The sequence below is a fragment of the Hemicordylus capensis genome, chromosome 5 (assembly GCF_027244095.1).
Source record: "Hemicordylus capensis ecotype Gifberg chromosome 5, rHemCap1.1.pri, whole genome shotgun sequence".
NCBI lineage: Eukaryota > Metazoa > Chordata > Lepidosauria > Squamata > Cordylidae > Hemicordylus > Hemicordylus capensis.
The window spans coordinates 206,112,804-206,132,031 of NC_069661.1; the positions used below are offsets into that span (position 1 = coordinate 206,112,804).

The 19,228-nt window shown below is 42.7% G+C and overlaps 1 protein-coding gene across 2 annotated transcripts in view; it reads right to left on the reverse strand.

The window, feature by feature from the left end:
• CDK17 (cyclin dependent kinase 17) overlaps window positions 1-19,228 on the reverse strand; it is a 105,800-nt gene that overhangs the window by 33,395 nt on the left and 53,177 nt on the right. For both annotated transcript variants that reach the window (XM_053253086.1, XM_053253087.1), the window contains exons 4-5: window positions 17,652-17,785; window positions 518-643 (exon numbers count right to left, since the gene is read on the reverse strand). In XM_053253086.1, coding sequence (XP_053109061.1) covers window positions 518-643; window positions 17,652-17,785 — 260 coding nt within the window. The remainder of the gene's footprint in view (window positions 1-517; window positions 644-17,651; window positions 17,786-19,228) is intronic.

Sequence of the window (19,228 nt, forward strand, 5' to 3'; positions counted from 1 at the left end):
CCAGCAATGTTTCCTAGCCTCAGGAACGTGTGTTCCCTCTTCTGTTGTCTGTGTGTGAATCAGAAGAATTCTATTTTTGACTGAGGTTAGGAACAAATGACGATCTGTCAGGCTGGACATCACGCCTGATCTTGGCTTGTTCCTTACCTTTGTCAGAAGTAGACTTCTTCCGACTTGTGCAATCCTGAGTAGGAAGCAGCATTTAACTGTGATTCCACAGGATGCCTGAGCTCCCCCATTATTCACCTAATAACTGGCCTGCTCCCAGTCCATCTAAGTATTGTTTTAACAGCAGCCAGTCAGGTGCCCTTTTGAAGCTTATAAGCAGGCATAAAGGCACCAACCCTTTCCTATTATCAGTTTCTTCCATCGGGTATCTGTCTCTATCGTCTGCAACAGCCTTTAAAGAATTACACTCCTGGAATGTGAACTGAACTTGAATGCAAGTCATTATCTCACATTAAAGTAACGTGAATAGATAGTTTATTTGTCAATACTAAAAATAGCAGCAACTTACCAAAGATGCTCTACGAGAGCGCCGACTCATTGGCTGATCAAATGGCGGACTGTTTATCTGCATCTTTTCAAGATATCCATCAGGTATCCTGATGTCTGCAGGTAGCGACAAACGTTTGTTCAGATCCTGAGGAAAATAAGTCACCACTGTTAAAAGGGCACAGTTTCAAACCTAAAAAGGTAGGGTTAGCTGAAGGAAAACCTTTGAGTATTCTATAATTAACACCACTAATAATACAGAAGCAAGTTATAATTAAATTAAATTAAAGTTACACACCAAAGGTGAGGCACATTGCCAAAATCTCAAAAGAGTGGTGCACAACTTGTTTCCCAATTGCATTGCTACATCTCAAATGCTTTGATAAAAGAAATGCACACTTGTGCTATCACAAACTGCATAACAAGAGTATGTAACTTCTTGCTTTTAATTGTTTTAGTCTGTGTTTTGGATTTTAATGTAAACCATCGTGAGACACTTCAAGAAGGGTGGTATATAAATTGAATAAAATAAATAAAAGCAAGCCTAGAAATTCTGTGTACTGTACTCTATTCTGAGCTCTGTAGAAGAAGAGCAGGATAGATACCCACCACCAAACTTCAAAGTACTATATGTAAGTGCTTTTTCTGGCCTGAAGCTACCGGTAATGTCCAGATATATAACCTTTCAGATATATTTCAGGTTCCTGGCTGCCAGCAGGCTTTTTTAAGAGCCAAAGAATAAGCAGCAGTGATGAGGGAAGGCAATGATGTCAAGAAGATGGAAGGCAAAGATGACAACAAAACACTCCGAACAACAGAGAACTGCAAGACACACAGGGAAGGAAGGAAATTTGTTATGCATTAATGGTACAGGTGTGCTTCATAGGAGAGAAAATATAAGAGGGTAAATTAATAAATAACTGGCAAAGATGCTGGAAGTCTGAGATAATTGCTTCAGGTTCCCAAGATTTCCTTATTACAGTAGCTGAGAGGCACATAATACATCAAGATGACAGGCATTTGATTATTTGACTCTAAATATTAGTATCTTCCTTGCTACTGCATGCCACATCCAAATGCCAGGGCAAATCTTTAGCAATGGTCACCAAGGGCTCATATCATAAGAGAGAGAGAGAGAGAGAGAGAGAGAGAGAGAGAAGATTGTGCCTTCAAAGTCTTTAGATGTCATTCACATAATCCATTACAGGTCAAATGAAAGTGATTTGTTCTCTTGTGCAAGTATCAGCCTGAATCAGCTGTCTCACCAGCTTTAGCTAGCTTCAGGAAGACATCATGTCAGCAACATCCACAGGCTGCTTGCTAATAAGCTACAGTGCTGCTGTTCAGTGAAGAGTACTTAATGTGGTTTGTTTGCTCATGATGTTGCCAGCTCTACAGTTTAATTTCCTGGTAAGATGATCCCAAAAGCCTTACAAATAAAAATACACATAATAAGTAACCATTTGTGTTTTTGAATCACATATAAAGTAACTATAGTAAACGTCCATGTCACACATAGGTGTACTTATGTTGATATTTTTCTTATCATGTAATGTTACACAGCATGAGGAGATATAGTCACACTAGCTGGGGTCAAGAGGCAGGAACTGCCCTTCTTCTGCCCCTACATTGAGGACAAGGAGATGATAGGAACCAGAAGGACTGGAGAATGATGGCTACCTGTCACAGAGGGAAATCGACCAATGATTCCAAGTTGGCCAAGGTCTGGGACTTTTGAAAGAACAGAACAGAGAGAAGAGAAACTTGTTCTCAGGGAAAGAAAGAAAAAAGATATCAATTGGGTTCTGGAACTCAAAAGTCTTGTCCCATGGGGCCTAAATGAAGCAGTGTATCTCACAGATATGTGATGCGTCTCATACGAATGCCTCATTGATAGGAGATGTCTGTGTAAAAATAGGGGTTGGCTCCTTTAGGTATTTTTTGCCAATAAGTTTTCATTGTCCTTTTTCCTTTGAGGTGAATTTTAGAATTGATGTTGATTCTCTTAATGGGAGGTTTTGGAGATAATGTACATTTGGTGACTTAACCAGAGTAATTAGTTTGTGGTAGTAATAGTGGTAGTGTTCAAGCTAGAAGCAGCTTTATTTTCTATGCAGCTGAGCACTCATACTGCAATAGAATTTGATGAGTATGTTAGATATTTTTTTCCTTGTTTTTATGATCAAGGGTTTTTCAGTTTTCATATACATATAGTTAGAAGTTTGATGGTGGATTGCTACAACATTTTTCTGTGATTTATATGGACTTAAATAGATATAAAGGTAAAGTAAAGGTAAAGTGTGCCATCAAGTCGATTTTGTCTCCTGGTGCCCACAGAGCCCTATATACATATAATAAAAGTCTTCTTTTCTCAGACACTTTGAGAAGTTATTTTCCTCTCTTGTTTTTGGCATGGTTTTGCTCCCCACCCTTTTTGTTTGACTCACCTTTGGATCCAACTTTTTTTTTTAAATTACTGGAAATCTATTTTGTATACTGAATTATTGTTCAAAAGGCAACAAAATCTAAGCAAAAAGAACAAGATGCCCAAATAAAGCCATTTAGGCCATAATATTCCTAATCAAAGTGTAGGAGCTTGACAATTTTTAAACATGAATCACAGTGCTCCATTTGTTGATTTACTGTACTGTATTATCATGCCACATCAGGATAACAGAAATGAGGAAACACTTCCCTCATGGAACAAGTTAATTTTTCTCCTGCATACAATAGCCTACAACCGATTGCCATTGTTTATTACCCTGAGTTGTTCAATGTTTTGTTGAAATGTAATAGTGAGTGATTAAATCCTACAACTCCTTGCCTTCATGATTAAACCATCATGATCTCATAGTTTAAATGGCATAGGCATCTCATATCTACTTTGGTCCTTCAAATTAATGAAAATAATTTCTTTTAAAATTATAAATGGATTATTTCTAAAATCTCATCTGTTCAAAAAAGTCTGCACACTGAACTGCTAGTTAATTTTACTCCCACGAGTGCTTACTACTGTTCATGGTGGGCAATTACTAACCTTTCCAAAATTGCTTCCATATGTGATGGACTACTCTAAAAGAACAGAGACCACCTAAGAACTTTTCCAGCTTGACAACAACTTAATAGTAAAGAATTTGATTTCACGTTTTTGCTAGGTATGTGCATGGAAGCGGGCGAGCCCCGTCAGAAGGCTGGCGTGTCTGCCTCTAAGGCTTGGGGGAGGGTGAACTTACCCCTCCCTCCACTTTCCCCACACTGGCACTCAGTTTTCTCAGTCCATCAGGGTGGCAGCGTACCTCTCTGCTGCCCCGTTGCCCTTTACCGGAAGTACTTGCAGGGCCAACGATGGGGGTGGTGGTAGTACAAATTACTGGGGCCCGGTGGTCCGGAGTGGGCCCGGCTGGGGTGTGTGCATTGGCAACAATAATACTCCTTCCAGGACCTTCACTGTAGCCTCTCGGTTTTCAAGTGAGAAATGCGGAGTGCAGCCTCCCAGGGAGAGGGAGGGAGAAAGAGTGGCAGGGATCAAGAGATCCTGGCTGGGCTTAGGGCTAGAGCAGCTGGTGGCAGTTCAGCACCTCCCCGCAGGATACTTAGAAAGACAAAGGAATAGGAGAGAATCCACCCCCAAACACACACACATAGCTCGCTGATGAGCCCAACATGCTCCCCTTCCTGCCTGAGCCATAAGGCAAGGCACAAAGGAGTAGCAGAGCTGCAGAGAAGGCGGGAAGAAGGAGCGGAGGCAGAGAGATGCACTAGAGTCTTCATTTTTGTTCAGCTGTGAAGGGGTGAGAGATAAAGAGTTGTGTGAGTGCATGCATGTGTGAACAGGCCACCTAGACATTCCCAGGAAGAAACCCAAGACATGCACCTACTCCCTGCTTACTCGTTACTCTTCCTCCCCTTCTCTGCAGCCTGCTTGACAGCCATGAACCATTTTGTCCCCGTGCGTCTCTCTGCAGAACCTGAGCAGGGCAGGCTTGCAGTTGCTAGAGAGCAGTGATCCACGTATACACGAGCAGAGGCCAAGCAAGGAGGAAAGGCCCTCCCTACCCACTTCCGTGGGGTCTTCCTCTTCTTCCCTTCCCTCACACCTCAGGGGCTTTGCACCCTGCTGCAAAAATGGCTGAGGTGAGCCCCACAGCTGTATTCACTTCTTTTTCCTGCAGAAGCCTCCCCCATCACTGCAGTATTTCTCCGATTTTGCCCCACAAATCTGCTTTTTTCCCTGCCCCCCTTCTCATATAATAGGTGGGCACCCATCCAGATATTTCCAGTTTCCCCTTTTAGTTCCTGCCCTACCCCAGGCAAAGGCAGAATAGCTTCCATTTGTCAACAGAAGAAAGTGAACATCACAGCCTGAATTCAGTCTGTACCTTTCCATGACCTAAGCTTGCAAATGGTTTAACTTAAGCTAATGACATCATTCTTTCTCTTTTATATCAATGTGTGTGACAAAATCCTTGTCTTTTTTAGCCTAACTCATTCTTAGGGTGCATACTGAGACGTCACTTACTACTGAACAACATTCGTGTAATATGTAGAACTAGCTGGGCCAGGCACAGAGCATCTGTGCCTCCGGCCGGCCAACCCACCCACTGCCGCCTTCTTCCCCTGCTGGCCCACACGCCTTTTTCTTGTCATCGTCCCCACCCCCCGCTTTTGGGCTGGCTGGCTGATGGGCTTCTTCTCTCTCCCATTTCCCATGATGGGCTTCTTCTCCCTCCCATTTCTCCAGCTCCCCCCATTTCTGGCTGGCTGGCCCGCCTGCTGCTCTCTGGCTGGCCGCAGGCTTCTTCTTTCACCCCCACCTTCTTGCTGGCTGTCAGGCTAACTTCTCTCCCCCCCCCTTCTCACCACCACCATGTGTTCTGGCTGGCCGACGTTTTCCTCACTGGCCTCAGCCACCATTTTCCTTCCTCCCACCCATCCCATGGCTATCCGGCAGCTCTCCGAACCCTCGCAAGAGCTGCCACACATGGGATTAGCCACGGATATGTCTTAGAGAATTAAATATTTTACTGCCTTGCCTTCTACAACCATTCTTCCAACTTATGTAACTTCTTTCCCCAATCTTCTGCTCAGTGCATTGTGGTGTCCTAGAACTATCCTCCAAGAATTAATCCTCTTTTCACCTTTTATCCCATAATTGTTTCTTATGTTGTAGCCCCTCCCCTGCAGTTCCATTCTGTTCCTAATTGCATGGCCCCAAACCGATTGGCAGATTTGGGTTTACTGTTGGTTGAGGCTGAATTAGCGAGAAAATACAATTTTTCTGAAGTTATTGATTTATTTGCAAATCATAAAGCTTGTAAAGCTCCACTGATATAAATATGATACAGTAAATTTTGTAAAATGCAAGTTTCCGGAATTGATTGTTTCAAAAATGTAGCTTAGTATGAATGAAGTTGCAATTTGGGAATTTGGGGTAAAATTTTAGTTTATTATGACAAGTATATTTTAATTTTTTTAGTTATTCTTTAATTACAAAAGGTTAAATGGCCTACACATATATTTAACCAAAAAAAAGAAAAACCAGTTTATAAAATATTTTTAACTGCATTTTCTTAGTTTTCAAATAAACAAGATCTCATGTCTAAATTATAAAAATGTTCTTTAAGAATAAATGTTTTCTTTTCCTATTCCATGACTCATTTGTATGCCAGGCAGGACATATTTGTTGTTGGATTTTTTGCACAGCAATACAAATCCCATGTAAAGATTTATATCCACTCCACCACTGCTGGGGCCCCCAAAATTTCTGAACCTGCTCTGGGTAGTCCTGAGTACTTGATTTATTTATTTATTTATCAAATTTGTACACCGCCCCCACCTTCGTCTCTGGGCGGTTAACAATAGCATAAAACAAGTTTAAAAATATACAAAAACTTAAAACAATTTAACAATTTAAAAATAAACCAGAGATTAAAACCTAAAAATTTAGGAAGCTGAGAAAGCTTGGGCGAAAATTGCCAGAGATGGAGAGGATCGTATCTCAGCAGGGAGCGGTAACTAGAGACGGACCTACTCAGATGACCTCAAGGGACAGTGGGGCTCGTAGTGAAGAAGATGCTCTCTTAAATACCCGGGGCCTAAGCTGTTTAGGGCTTTATAAGTTATAACTAGCACTTTGTATTTTGCCCGGAAACTTACTGGCACCCAATGTAGCTCCATCAGTAAAGGAGTAATGTGGTCTCTCCGAGATGACCCAGAGACCAACCTGGCTGCCGCATTCTGAACCAACTGAGGTTTCCAGACTACGTACAAAGGCAGCCCCATGTAGAGCGCATTACAGAAGTCAAGTCTGGAGATTACCAACAGATGTACCTCTGTTCTGAGGTCGTTGATCTCGAGAAACAGGCGCAGCTGGCGTATCAGCCGGAGCTGATAGAAAGCACCCCGGCCACTGCCTCAACCTGAGAAACCAGGGAGAGGTGTGAATCCAGAAGTACTCCCAGACTACGAACCTGTTCCTTTGGTGGAAGTGTGACCCCTTCTAGAACAGGGAGATCAAAATCGTCTCTAGAGTTCTGACCCTTCACAATAAGTACTTCCGTCTTATCTGGATTCAGCTTCAGTTTATTCTCCCTCATTCAGTCCATTACTGCTTACAGACAGGCATTTAGGGAGGATATGCCATCTCCTGGAGAAGTAGATCTGGGTGTCATCAGCGTTCTGGTAACACCCAGTTCCAAATCCCCTGATGATCGCTCCCAGCGGTTTCATGTAGATGTTAAAAAGCATTGGAGAAAGTACGGAGCTTTGAGGGACAGGATACTTAAACTTAGATTTTGAAGAGCAACAGTCTCCAGTTGATACCATCTGGAATCTATACGAGAGGTAGGAGCAGAACCACTGTAAAAAGTGCATCCTACCCCCAATACCCTCAGACATTCCAGAAGGATACTATGGTCGATAGTATCGAAAGCTGCCAAGAGACCCAAAAGGACCAACAGAATCACACTTCCTCTGTCAATTCCCAACTGGAGATCATATATCAGGCCGACCAAGGCAGTCTCCACCCCATAGCCCGCCCGAAAACCAGTTTGAAATGGGTCTAGATAATCAGTTTCCTCCAAGACCGCCTGGAGCTGAGAGGCCACCACCCTCTCAATTACCTTGCCCAGCCACGGGAGACTGGAAACAGGCCTATAATTGCTCAACTCTGAGGGATCTAATGCAGGCTTCTTTAGAAAGATCTAATGATTGCCTCCTTAAGACAAGGAGGCATCCTGCCCTCCCTCGGAGAAGCATTTATGATTTCCTCCAGGCTGTCTACAACAGACTCCCTGCTAGATAGAACAAGACATGTTGGACAAGGGTCAAGAGAACAAGTGGTAGGCCTCACTGCTCCAAGCAGCTTGTCCACATCCTCAGGAGTCACAAACTGAAACTGATCCAGTTGAATCTCATAATAGGAGTTGTTGGGCACCTCCAGTCCAGCCATCAAATTAATTGTGGAGTCTCCACTTAGGTCAGCCTGAATCAGAGACATTTTATCTGCGAAAAATTCTTTAAAAACATCACAGCGGGTAAATGACGACTCCAAATTCTGGTTCAAGGGAGGGGGAGAAGATACTAGTCTCCTCACAACCCTGAACAACACCGCTGGACATGAACTCGCGGAGGCAATACAGGCAGAAAAGAACTGCCTCTTTGCCACACGTATTGCCTGAGCATAGATCTTTAGATGTGCTCTATGTCGCAATCTGTCAGATTCGAGTTGAGTCTTTCTCCACTTGCGCTCCAGTCGCCTACCTTGCCGCTTCAGCCCCCGTAGATCTTCCGTATACCAAGGGGCCAATTTTGTAGCAGGTTGGAGGGGCGCTTGAGAGCAATCGTGCTACTGCGCTGGTGAGCAAGTTGTTCCAATTCTCAACCAGGACATCAACAGGATCACCAGCAAAGCCAACATTAAATCCCTCCAAGGCTTCTTGGAATCTTACTGGATCCAATAACCTCTTCGGGCGGACCATTCTAATAGGCCCCTCGCCCCTGTGGAGTTGGGAAGTGGTTGTAAGTCCAACCTTAACCAGATGGTGGTCCGTCCATGACAATGGGGAGGTCACAGGAGTCCCCACCCACAGAACACTGCCCTGATCAGAGTATAAGTCCAAATCTAATGCGTGACCTGCAATATGCGTCGGTCCAGAGACCACTTGGGATAGGCTCATAGTTGACATGGCCGCTATGAACTCCTGAGCTGCCCCAGACAGACTGTCCTGAAATGAACATTGAAGTCCTCCAGCACCAAGAGTCTTGGAGACTTCAACGAGAGTTCCATGACCAAGTCCGTGAGCTCAGTAAGGGATTCCACTGGGCAGTGGGGCGATCGGTACACCAACAGAAGTTCCAATCTATCCCTGGTTCCCAAACTCAAGTACACACATTCAATGTGGTCTGATACCCTAACAGGGACCCTGGTAAGGGAGATGTTATCCTTATAGACCACAGCCACTCCCCGCCCACATCCCCTCACCTGCTCCTTTACAGAATATCCTGGAGAGAGAAGCTGGGACCAAACTCGACCACTAGCCTCCCCCAACCAAGTCTTGGTAATATATACCAGGTCGGCCCCTGTATGATGCGCCTGCGTCGCATATACATGCATCGAGTACTTCCGGTTACTTCTGGTAAAGGGGGCAACAGGGCAGTAGGGAGGTATGCTGCCATCCCAATGGACTTTGAGAAAACCGAGCACCAGCAGGTGAAGCGCGGAAGGAGGGGTAAGTGCACCCTCCCCAACCTTTAAAGGCAGACACCCTCCCACCCCCGCCTTCAAACTGGCCAGTGTTCGAACCTGTTCGGAGGCCCATAAAAGGGCCTCCGAACAGGTTTGTGCACAACCCTAGTTGTTGCTTTCTGCATTGGTCAAAGAAAATATGTTAAGTACCCAAGCATGCCCTGCAAATAAGGTCCAGATCCCAGGGCCAAGAAAGACTCTTGGAGAGTCTCTAAGAAAGCTGATCAACATTTATTTGCATGTTGCATTGCTTTAATATATGTGATCTTTTAAACTAATATTTTTCACAGAGCAATAGAAAGAAAAGGCATTCAGAGCATTTGTCTAGTGGTATATCATCATCAGAAGCGCCTTCTATGAATGGAAGAAGAGTTCCAGTTGTACAAGCGCCCGTTCTACTAGCACACTAGGGTCTTTGTGTGATCACAAACTCTTTCATTAATGGAAAGAGTTTGTCAGTGTTGTACTACTGCACCAAAAGGTCTGGATGCTGCCCAATGACTTTACACTTACTAGGCGCCTAGTATGTTTTGAAATAGTATTTAAGTGTAAAGTCATAGGGCAGCATCCAGACCTTTTGGTGCAGTAGTACAACACTGAACTAAGCTTTGTTTCCACAGGTTTCCCCAGTGTTGCAAATGGGGAAACCTCTAGAAACACAGCTTCCACCATTGCTGTTTCAAAATAGGGATGTGCAAACCGGCCCAAGATTGAGTTGGTTCACCGTGAGGATTTGCTCTCGAGCTGGACCAGGCCCGGTTCAGCTCAACATTGAGCCAAACCACCCGGGCTAGCTTGGAGCTGGTCCAGGGTTCGAATTTTGTTTTTAAATTTAACTCACCGCTGGGCCCGGGGTAACTTTGTTACCTCCTGGGGAGGGTGCTGCCGTGGCTGTGGAGGTGGTCTCTGGAGCCTCCCCTCTCCCTGCTGGCCTTCCCTTGGTCTTTATGGGTCTGGACCGGCCAGTTTTCAGGCCTTTCCAGCCCTCTCCCAGCTCGCTAGGGCAATTTTGAAGGCCACTGCACATGCGTATGGGCTATTTGCATGCCCAGACCCTTCAAAATAGCATTGGGGTGGCCTCTGAAGTTCGCAGCAACCTGAGAGGAGGACCATTACAGAGGCAGTAGGCTGCACATCATGTCAGCCAGTGTTTCAAACACTATGCTGAACTTGGACCTCCTTACAAAACAATTCTGCCTCCTGGGTTCCCCTAGCCCACTGGAAGCCATTTCTTTAGCAGATGAGTGCACGGATTCCTCACACACAGCTGCATATGTGTGTAAGGATTCGTGAAGTGCGCGCTAATCCAATGGAAGAGACTAGATTGAAGTACCTCAGACTAAATCCTAAAACTATACAACCATGAGGGAAGCAGAAGTGGGGGGAAGCTGCTGTGGGTTTAGATGCTTTCATATGTTCTCTGCAGTTTGCCTGGTTAATACTGCAGTTTTGGTGGGCTGTACCACTACAGTGCTAGACCTCTACTGCTGGGAGGAAATGGTTTTTACTTCTATCTACTGAAGAATCTTTCCCTTCTTTGAACATTCCCCTACTCCAAGTGTCTCATCTCCCCCCACCCCCACCCCCGGGCTCAGTCTTCACAATTTGAGAGTCATTGATCAAAGGAACACATTGCCTATGCAGCTAATCATGTCATTCACAGCTATTTTAAAAACCATACAACCACCTCCAGCTAACATATTTTGCATAAATTAAATTTACTAACACATCTGAGGCAGAATATATCTAAGGAACATTAATATGCATTCAGACATCAGTTTTGGAATGGGACTATGTTACAACAAACATGTGAAGAAATAATTACTTCACAATGGATTGCAGGCATTTTAAATATTGCTAAAGAATTTTAACATCATGAACTGAAAACTAGAAAACATTTAAAACTGAAACTGAACTGAAAACATTTTTAAAAAATCTATACCATCTCACTTTAAAAGTATTTTCTAATATGGTATATGAGAAATAGGAAACCTTTGTAAAATGTTTCATATGTGTTCTTCTGTAATTGAGCACACATCATCAGATGCAATCCGATGCAGTATAATGACATGGGTTATAGTCCATGAAAGCTTTTCCTAATATAAAATGTGCTAGTATTTAAAAGGAGCCATCAGACTCTTGGTGTTTTTCCACAACACACTAACATGGCTACGCCTCTACTGTATATCTGACTATACTTGATATCAAGCAAGATCACAATTACAATGCAAGTTGTTCAAGAGCACTGGAAAAAATGGGACAAACTGAATAAAATTTTGATTTAAAATCTCTTTATAAGAGCAAGTTCCATATCTACAGACCTTTGCAAGATTTTAAGAGCGATCAGCATCTGTCACAAACCAGATAAAATGTTAAAATATTTCTAAATGTTATAAGTCAGAATCACAATGAATGAGGAATAGGTGAATTGGAATATACAATTGTAAGCAGGAACTGAAGATTAGCTTTAGGATTATATATGTGGTGCCAGAATCAGCATAATCGTTTTGATTCATGTAGCGCAGACCTCATGCTCTATTTTCATGTTCCAGTTCAAGAATCCAGATAAAGTATTTTATGCTCCTTTAGGATTTCTACCTTTTCTGTACATATTTTTCACTCCTCATTCTTTACAGGTGCTTCTTGAGCAATTCTTCAGGCACTAAAGCAGTTCAGTCTAATCCTCCCAAAGAAAAATAAGGCTGCAGAAGAATATTTACTAGTTCAGTTGTCAGAAACTATTTTGATTTTCCCCCAAGGACAAAACTCTTTCCATCCCATAGGCCAGCCCCATAGTTCCTAAGGAACCTTCATAAGTCGGCCCACAGCTATTAGTGAAGAATATAAATATTTCAAAATAAATAATTTATAAAACAATAAACTGATATTGGATATGTAACTTGCTTCTGTTTGGTGGTAGGCGCAACCTCTTTTTTCCAGAGGGCTTAAAAGCCTTGCCAACATTGACATCATGGATTATTGACTAGCAGAATATCACTTTTATTTCAGTAGCATTAGAAACAAGTATATCAAAGACCAAAAAAATCTAGCAGACTGCAAGGACAATATTTCCAGAGCGCCTGTGGTGAACTGAATTATGAATAATAGCTACATGATTAAAAGTTGCTACAGTACATGAAACAGGCTTTTAATTTGGATGTTTAATTTTGGGGGAAAGGAGTTGCATGAATGATACATCATGCAACATTCCATCTGCCTAGCAATCTGTCTAGCAATGGAATGTTCGCACAGTTGCACAAGAGCACTCATGAGCAAAACGCTAGAATTGTGCAGATGTGGTTACGCAATAGAGGCCATTGGAAATTATGGCCCTCTCTATCACGCAGCAGTGTTTGTGCAATTCTAGTGTCTTGTGCATGAGTGCTCTTGTGCAAACACCCTGTTGCTAGGCAGACAGAACACTGTGTGGTTTATGTTGCTGGTGCACAGACTCAAGCAAAAAGGTAAAACTGAGCAGCAACTTCAAATACATCACTGTTACCATGACCTCTCTTTGGTGAAACAACTCTTTGAGGATATACAGTGAAGCAGACCAAATATCTGCTAGGGTTTACTGTTGTATATTAATTATATCAACTAGCTATATCATCTTGGGCTTTGTTTTCCCAGGTACATGATAGATGGCTGCCTTCATACAGAGTAGTAGAAATGAAGAGAATTAGGCACTCTTTCCTCCTTTTGTTTAATGTCATGCAAGGATCTGTTTGATAAAACAGGAAGAGAGAAAACCTGAAGAACTTACTATTGTGTTTCACTTCTGAAGTATTATGTGGATTACTAAGTAGCATTAAATGAAAATTTTGAGTAACAGATGGAGTGTGTCAGAGCTTAAATATACCATGCTGAAGCCCATATTAATATTTTCTCAAGCATAATCTCAGTTTTCTAGAGTACTGGGGGGGAAATCTTTGGAACGTGATTTCCCAACACTGTGGACTTTATGAACCCTTGAAATGTGCTTATATGTCTCTTGGGTTCTTACTGATTTCAGCACTTCAGCCTCCACTGAAAAGACAAGGCTTAACACAAAGTGTAAGTCACAGAACATTTTAATTCAGTGATTTGTGCCAGGATCCAAAGAGCTACTTTAGGTGCATCCAAGATTTCTACCTTCTTTGAACAGCAGACCACCCCAAAATAAAATAAACAAACAAACGACAGCAACAAGAACACTAACACACCACAAAGCAGAGGGAGATAAGACTATTAAAAGCTGCCACACAGCAAAAGCAAGACAGAAGGTGTTGGGGAAGCCCTGCAAAAATAAAGAATTATTTTAGTCCCCAGTTCAAAATCATAAGGAAAGGTGCCATCCCAAGATCAGATGGCAGGCAGTTGTGGGGGTGGCGCTATCAGGTCCACTTGCGCATCACTACCAGCCAAATTTCACAGGGAGATGGGATGTACAAAGGTGCCTCTCTAAAATCTCTTATGGGGCAGGCAGATTCAGGCAAGAAGCAGTTTTCCTTTGGGTACTTTGGGCCTGAGCTGTACAGGGCTTTAAAAGCAATATCCAGAATTTTGAATCATATCCCAAAATACACTGGTAGCCATACACAGTATAGTAGTGATGTGATGTGACTGTAGCACGTCACATTTTTCAAGACTCTCATAGATGCAATCTGTACCAGCTGGTCTTCAAGGGCAGCTCATGCAGAGCACTGCAAGAGGGGACAAGGGCATTGGTTACTTTAGCCAGGCCCGAATGATCCAGAAATGGGCACATTTAGCACACCAGCTGGAAATGAGCAAAAGTACCCCTGGCCACAGCAGTGACCTGAACATCCAGGAATAGAGCTGGATCTGGGAGCACCCTCAAGCTGCAAAGCCATTTTTTCAAGGGGGCACATCCCCACCCAGAACAATCAACTCACTGCCAGAAGAATGGATATCCTGACCAGATTCAGAACTGTCTGAGCCTCTGGAGCTAGGGATAGTACTGAGATAACAATTAGGTGTCATCACCATACTGATGACATCCCACAGTCTCCCAGTAGTTTCATGTAGCTGTTGAAAAGCATGGGGGTCAGGGTGGAACCTTTGTAGGACATTATAAGACACAGAGTACTAATCACCCAGCACCATGTTCTGGAACCCACTTATCTGGAAGGATCAGAGCAACAGTGCCCCTTAATCCTATATTGACAAGCTGGTCCAGAAGGAAACTACAGTTGATTGTATCAAAAGCTACTGAGTGGTCTGGCAGAACCTACAAGTTCACACTCCTCTGTCTAGCTTCCATCACTCAAAGTGCAATTCCAGCAATCCGCACATCCAAAGCTGACTCAGGGTGGAAGCCAGACTGAAATGGGTCTAGCTAATCAGTCTCTCCCACAAAACCCTATGCTCTTTTCACATTCTGAGAAACCAGATTCTGAACCTTATGACGAGAGTTAGCTGCTCAATACAAATGCTCTGATCCCAGAATTTCTAAACTAGTTCGTCACATCTCATGGTTTGAGATTGCAAGGTGCCATGATTTTGAGCATTCAGCATGTGCAACACCATGGCTCTGTGCCACTCAAAAAAGGTTCATGTGTGTCAGCAGAGGCCCTGGGACAATTCAAAATGAAGGGTAAAGAAGACATTACTCTGGGCTCATCTTCCCACTTTCTCTTATTTTAATTATACCTGCAGAATCACTGAAAGTTACCAGCAGAAGGACTCTGAAGTCAGCGAAAGGTAAAATTTTTGTTTTGGAATGGTAAGGTCTCTGTGTCAGACGATTAAAACAAGTTATTCTAGTAAGAACTAATCTGCCTACTTTCCTCTCACTGTCCCTGCAACTGGACTAAATTTGGTCCAAATCGGTTAGGCAGTTCATGTTAGCCCACTTGCACCTCAAATGTTAATGCATCCATCATCTTTAACTGGGGTGGATGACATCACCACAAGCTACGTAATTGAGGTGTCCCTATATGTCCCAACAAGTGCAGCAAATTTGGTTCAAATTGGTTAGGCAGTCCACAAGTTAGCCTTCTTGTGCCTCAAACATTCATGTATCTGCCATCTTCAACTGGGGTGGATGACATCATCACAAACTACACCGTTGAGGGGCCCCATGTGTCCCTACAACTGTACCTAATGTTGGTTCATATTGGTCCAGGCTTTGCAAAGTTGACAGGGGGTGACACATACACAGATAGATGCACAAAAGGAATCCGGGTCATCTCATAAGCTTACTGGAAAGTAGGCTGAAAAGAAACTAAGCTATATTCTACTCAGACGCCATTGTTGTTCCAAAGAGAAATACTGCAACAGCAGGAATTCAGAAACACTCAAAATGCAACTGCACATAAAGTCATGGGAATGGTAATTCAATTAAAAATCACATTATGACAATGCATGGTTATACATTTTTATCTAAATTATGGTAATTTATGCACAAATGTTTCTTTGCAGATTGAGTCTTCAAGCACATAAGAATGTTACTTATTTATCTGTTTTATTTATTCCATGGTAGCCTTGAACAATTTGCCCACTGCTGCTAAGAGGCCAAACCCAGACTAATATCTAACCCAGGCACCAGGGAGCCATGGCACCTAGAAATTTAACTATGGCACCTAAACAAGGATATTCAGAGGCACAGTTAATTAATAAATTCTTTATTTGTCCCAGACAGTCCTCTTTCTATTGGACTGTGTAACTTGAGTGTGTAACTTGTAAAGGGGGAAAAAAGAAGCCCATTTACCACCACACCCAGAATGTCTAGCACTGAGTCAAGTAATTTTGTCAAGGGTCCATTATCTTGCTGCCAAATTTGGGGGCTGGCTCCCAGATCCAAAGAAAATTTGTCAAGGCCTGATCGAAACCTGCTACTAGAAGCAAGCTGGACATTGTGAAGATCACTTCTCTGCAGTTGATAAAATAGCCAGCAGTAAAAGGTCTCTCCTGCAGAGATGGCAAAGACAACAAACCTAAATATTCGCTTCCAGAGGGAAGTTTCCCCCAGTCTTAGAGACAGATTTTGTTTACTGGACTTGCCAATATGGATGGAAGTGCTCTATGCTTTCCCTGAAGCAAGCAGTGTGTGTGTGGGCGGGGGGGGGGGTTAAGGAAGCAAGGTACTATGGGTTGGTTGCTCACTCATTATATGGGATGCCTGAGGAAACTGGCACAGCTGAGCCCTGAAAAAGCTGTTCAGAATGGAATGATTGCTCAGACAGGAGTGCTTGCAAGACTGAATGCCTCTACCCAAATTGTGAGTAGGATCAGAGTGTATCTCTTACACTCTGATCTTACAAACCGCTGCTGCCTCTCTTTTCCTCTGCCTAAAAAACTAGCCTTGGAATGGAAGCCATGGAGGCAGGCTGTTGCAGACATTCCAGCACTATGCAGTGAATTTTCCTACTGGGAACTGGAGTGGGACCATAACATCCCCAGGGAGAAAATAACGCACATGCACGCTATTCTCATTGAGGAGAAAGCACTCCAGGGCCTCTCCTCAGTGAGAAAAATGCTCTGCTGGGCCCTGAAGATTTAAACATAGCTACTCCCAAGGGTCATTCCAAGGGGGTGGGCAAACGTTCCCCCCAGACAAGTAGTTTTGCTCCCTAGCTGCTCCCCATTCTGTTTCAGAAATTTATTATGTGGAACACAGCTTACTCACCCATAAATACACTTTGCCCCTTCTGTGCCTCCACCTCAATTTTTTTTCTGATGCCACCACTGCTACTGCCACTGCCCCTACCCTTGGGGCATGAGAGAGAGAGAGATTGTGGTGCTTTGAGGATAGTCACATCCACTGCTCACAAGGCTTGAGGATGTGCATTAATTCAGATGGAATATGCACAGTTCAAGCCTTGTAAGGATGAGCAGCGGGATGCTCATGCATCCTTCAAAGTTGTCTGCCCTCACAATGAACTAAAATGTCAGGAGTGAAGGCAAAGCAGAAAATCAAAATAGGTTAAAAGTAGAAGAGAAGAAAACTGAATGTGAAACCAAACAAAAAAAATAAGTTGGATGGGGCTTCAGAACTCAAATGGAAGCACAGGAATCCTTCTGCTTTAACAGCAGAGCTGTTAACCGGAACTTTCTAGAAGAGGATATTCAAATCTGTTGGCCCTATTTTCTAAGTAGGAGGTGGCATCAACTTTTTCCTGCTGGCTCTCCTAATACTGCATGAACATTTGCCTAAGAATTTTCAGATGTACCAACCCTCTAAATAGCTAGGTGACCTATGAAAACATTGTGCACAACACTATCAAAGATAACTTTTCTGATTTATCCCCAAATTAAATTTATTTCTATTTCAATAATTGCTGGCTAAATTATACTGAACAAAAGATCTACATTAAAATTATCTGACAGGAAGGAAAGTAGTTAAAATGGGCAAACAAGTCCCAAGTCTCTTGTTAGCATAATTCGTCCCTGTGGGAAACTAGATTACCTCCATGGAAATCCGTCTGTGTATCCGGTTTCTCAGACAAACACCTGTAGGGGATTGGACTTCATCAGATGATGTTCCAGAAGCTTGATCACTTTCACCATCTGATCCCATTTTCAGATTTTCATGTACAATATCTACATCAAACAAAGCCAATATTTATCCTTCTGACAATTAAATAAGCACTGGAACAAGCTAAATACCCATTTTCTTATTTTATTACCAACCCTTTCTCAATCACACGATTAGCACATTCCAAACAGAGTGATGCCCCCTTGGCCCAATATATACAGGTGGATCTTGGTATCCGTGGGGGTTCCGTTCTCTGCTACTAGCGCGGGTGACAAAATTGAGGCATTGTGGAGGGTTAGGTTCCTGGAGGCTGGCGAACTGTGGTAAAAACAGGCAAAAATGGGGGTGGGGGAGAAGAGACACCAAGTAAAGTGCCCTAGTGTGCTCTGTGGGCCTCCAGAAATCCAGTAATGCCCTCATAGAAGTCCAAATTGTTCCAGTATTCCATAATTTTTTTCAGGGGGTAGTGTGTGTGTGTGTGTGTGTGTGTGTGTGAACAAAATGAGCCACAAAATAGCTCCCTTTTACAAAATTGTAGCCGGAAATGACCTCTGAGGTCATTTCTGCCCCCCACAACCCAGGGATATGCGTATTTAACCCTTTTTGCTGTCCCCCTCCACGTATTCCATGGTCGGGTGTTAACCTATATAGGTTTGCCTGTATAGATATTTTTAATCCAAGTTACTATGTTTAGTTTCTATTTTTAATTGTGGTCTCTTCCATTTGCTCATCTTTGATTACCAAGTGTATCTATATGTTCTTGAGACAGCAGGAAATAGGAGACAAGTCTAGTTAAAAAGTGTCAAGTCAAACTTAAGCCATTAGATGTACAATATATTGTTTGAGGAAATTTTAAAGTGAGTCTTTTGCTTAAAAACAATCAAGAAAGGCTTTCCTGAAGTGAGATTAATATCCAAATTGAAAGTGTTCTCACTTTCAGTTTGTATATTAACTGAAGTGAGATTAATATCCAATAATCAGACAACATCCAGTGATGGACGGCATTGTGTGTGTGTGTGTTACAGTAAATGTGAAATTCCTTATATGACATTAACTGGTAATTTTTAATGCCTTTGAGGGCTTGTATGAAATGTAAAATTTCAATGTTCACCAGTACTTTTCAAGAACCACCAAGTACCTTGGGTTAATCATCAAATTCATAATTTTTATTATTAATCAGTAATGTCATCTTTACCAAGGCAGACTAGGAAATACCTAGATTTATGGGGGAAAAAAGGTCTTATAAAGACCTGTTTATAAGTCTTTGTAAACAACTGGTTGTTAGTATATCCAAATGGAAAATATGTGAACAGGCCATTTATATGTGGGACTAGAAAAACTGATCTAAGATTTTACAAGCTATATTTTCTGCGTAGATGAAACACTGATGGTAAGATAAAGAGCATATCTGGGCAATTCTGAAGATAATTCACTGGCATACCACATCCTGTCATGTTGCAGAGTATTAAATACATTCAGTTCCTTTTCAAAATAGAAGAGTTTCACAA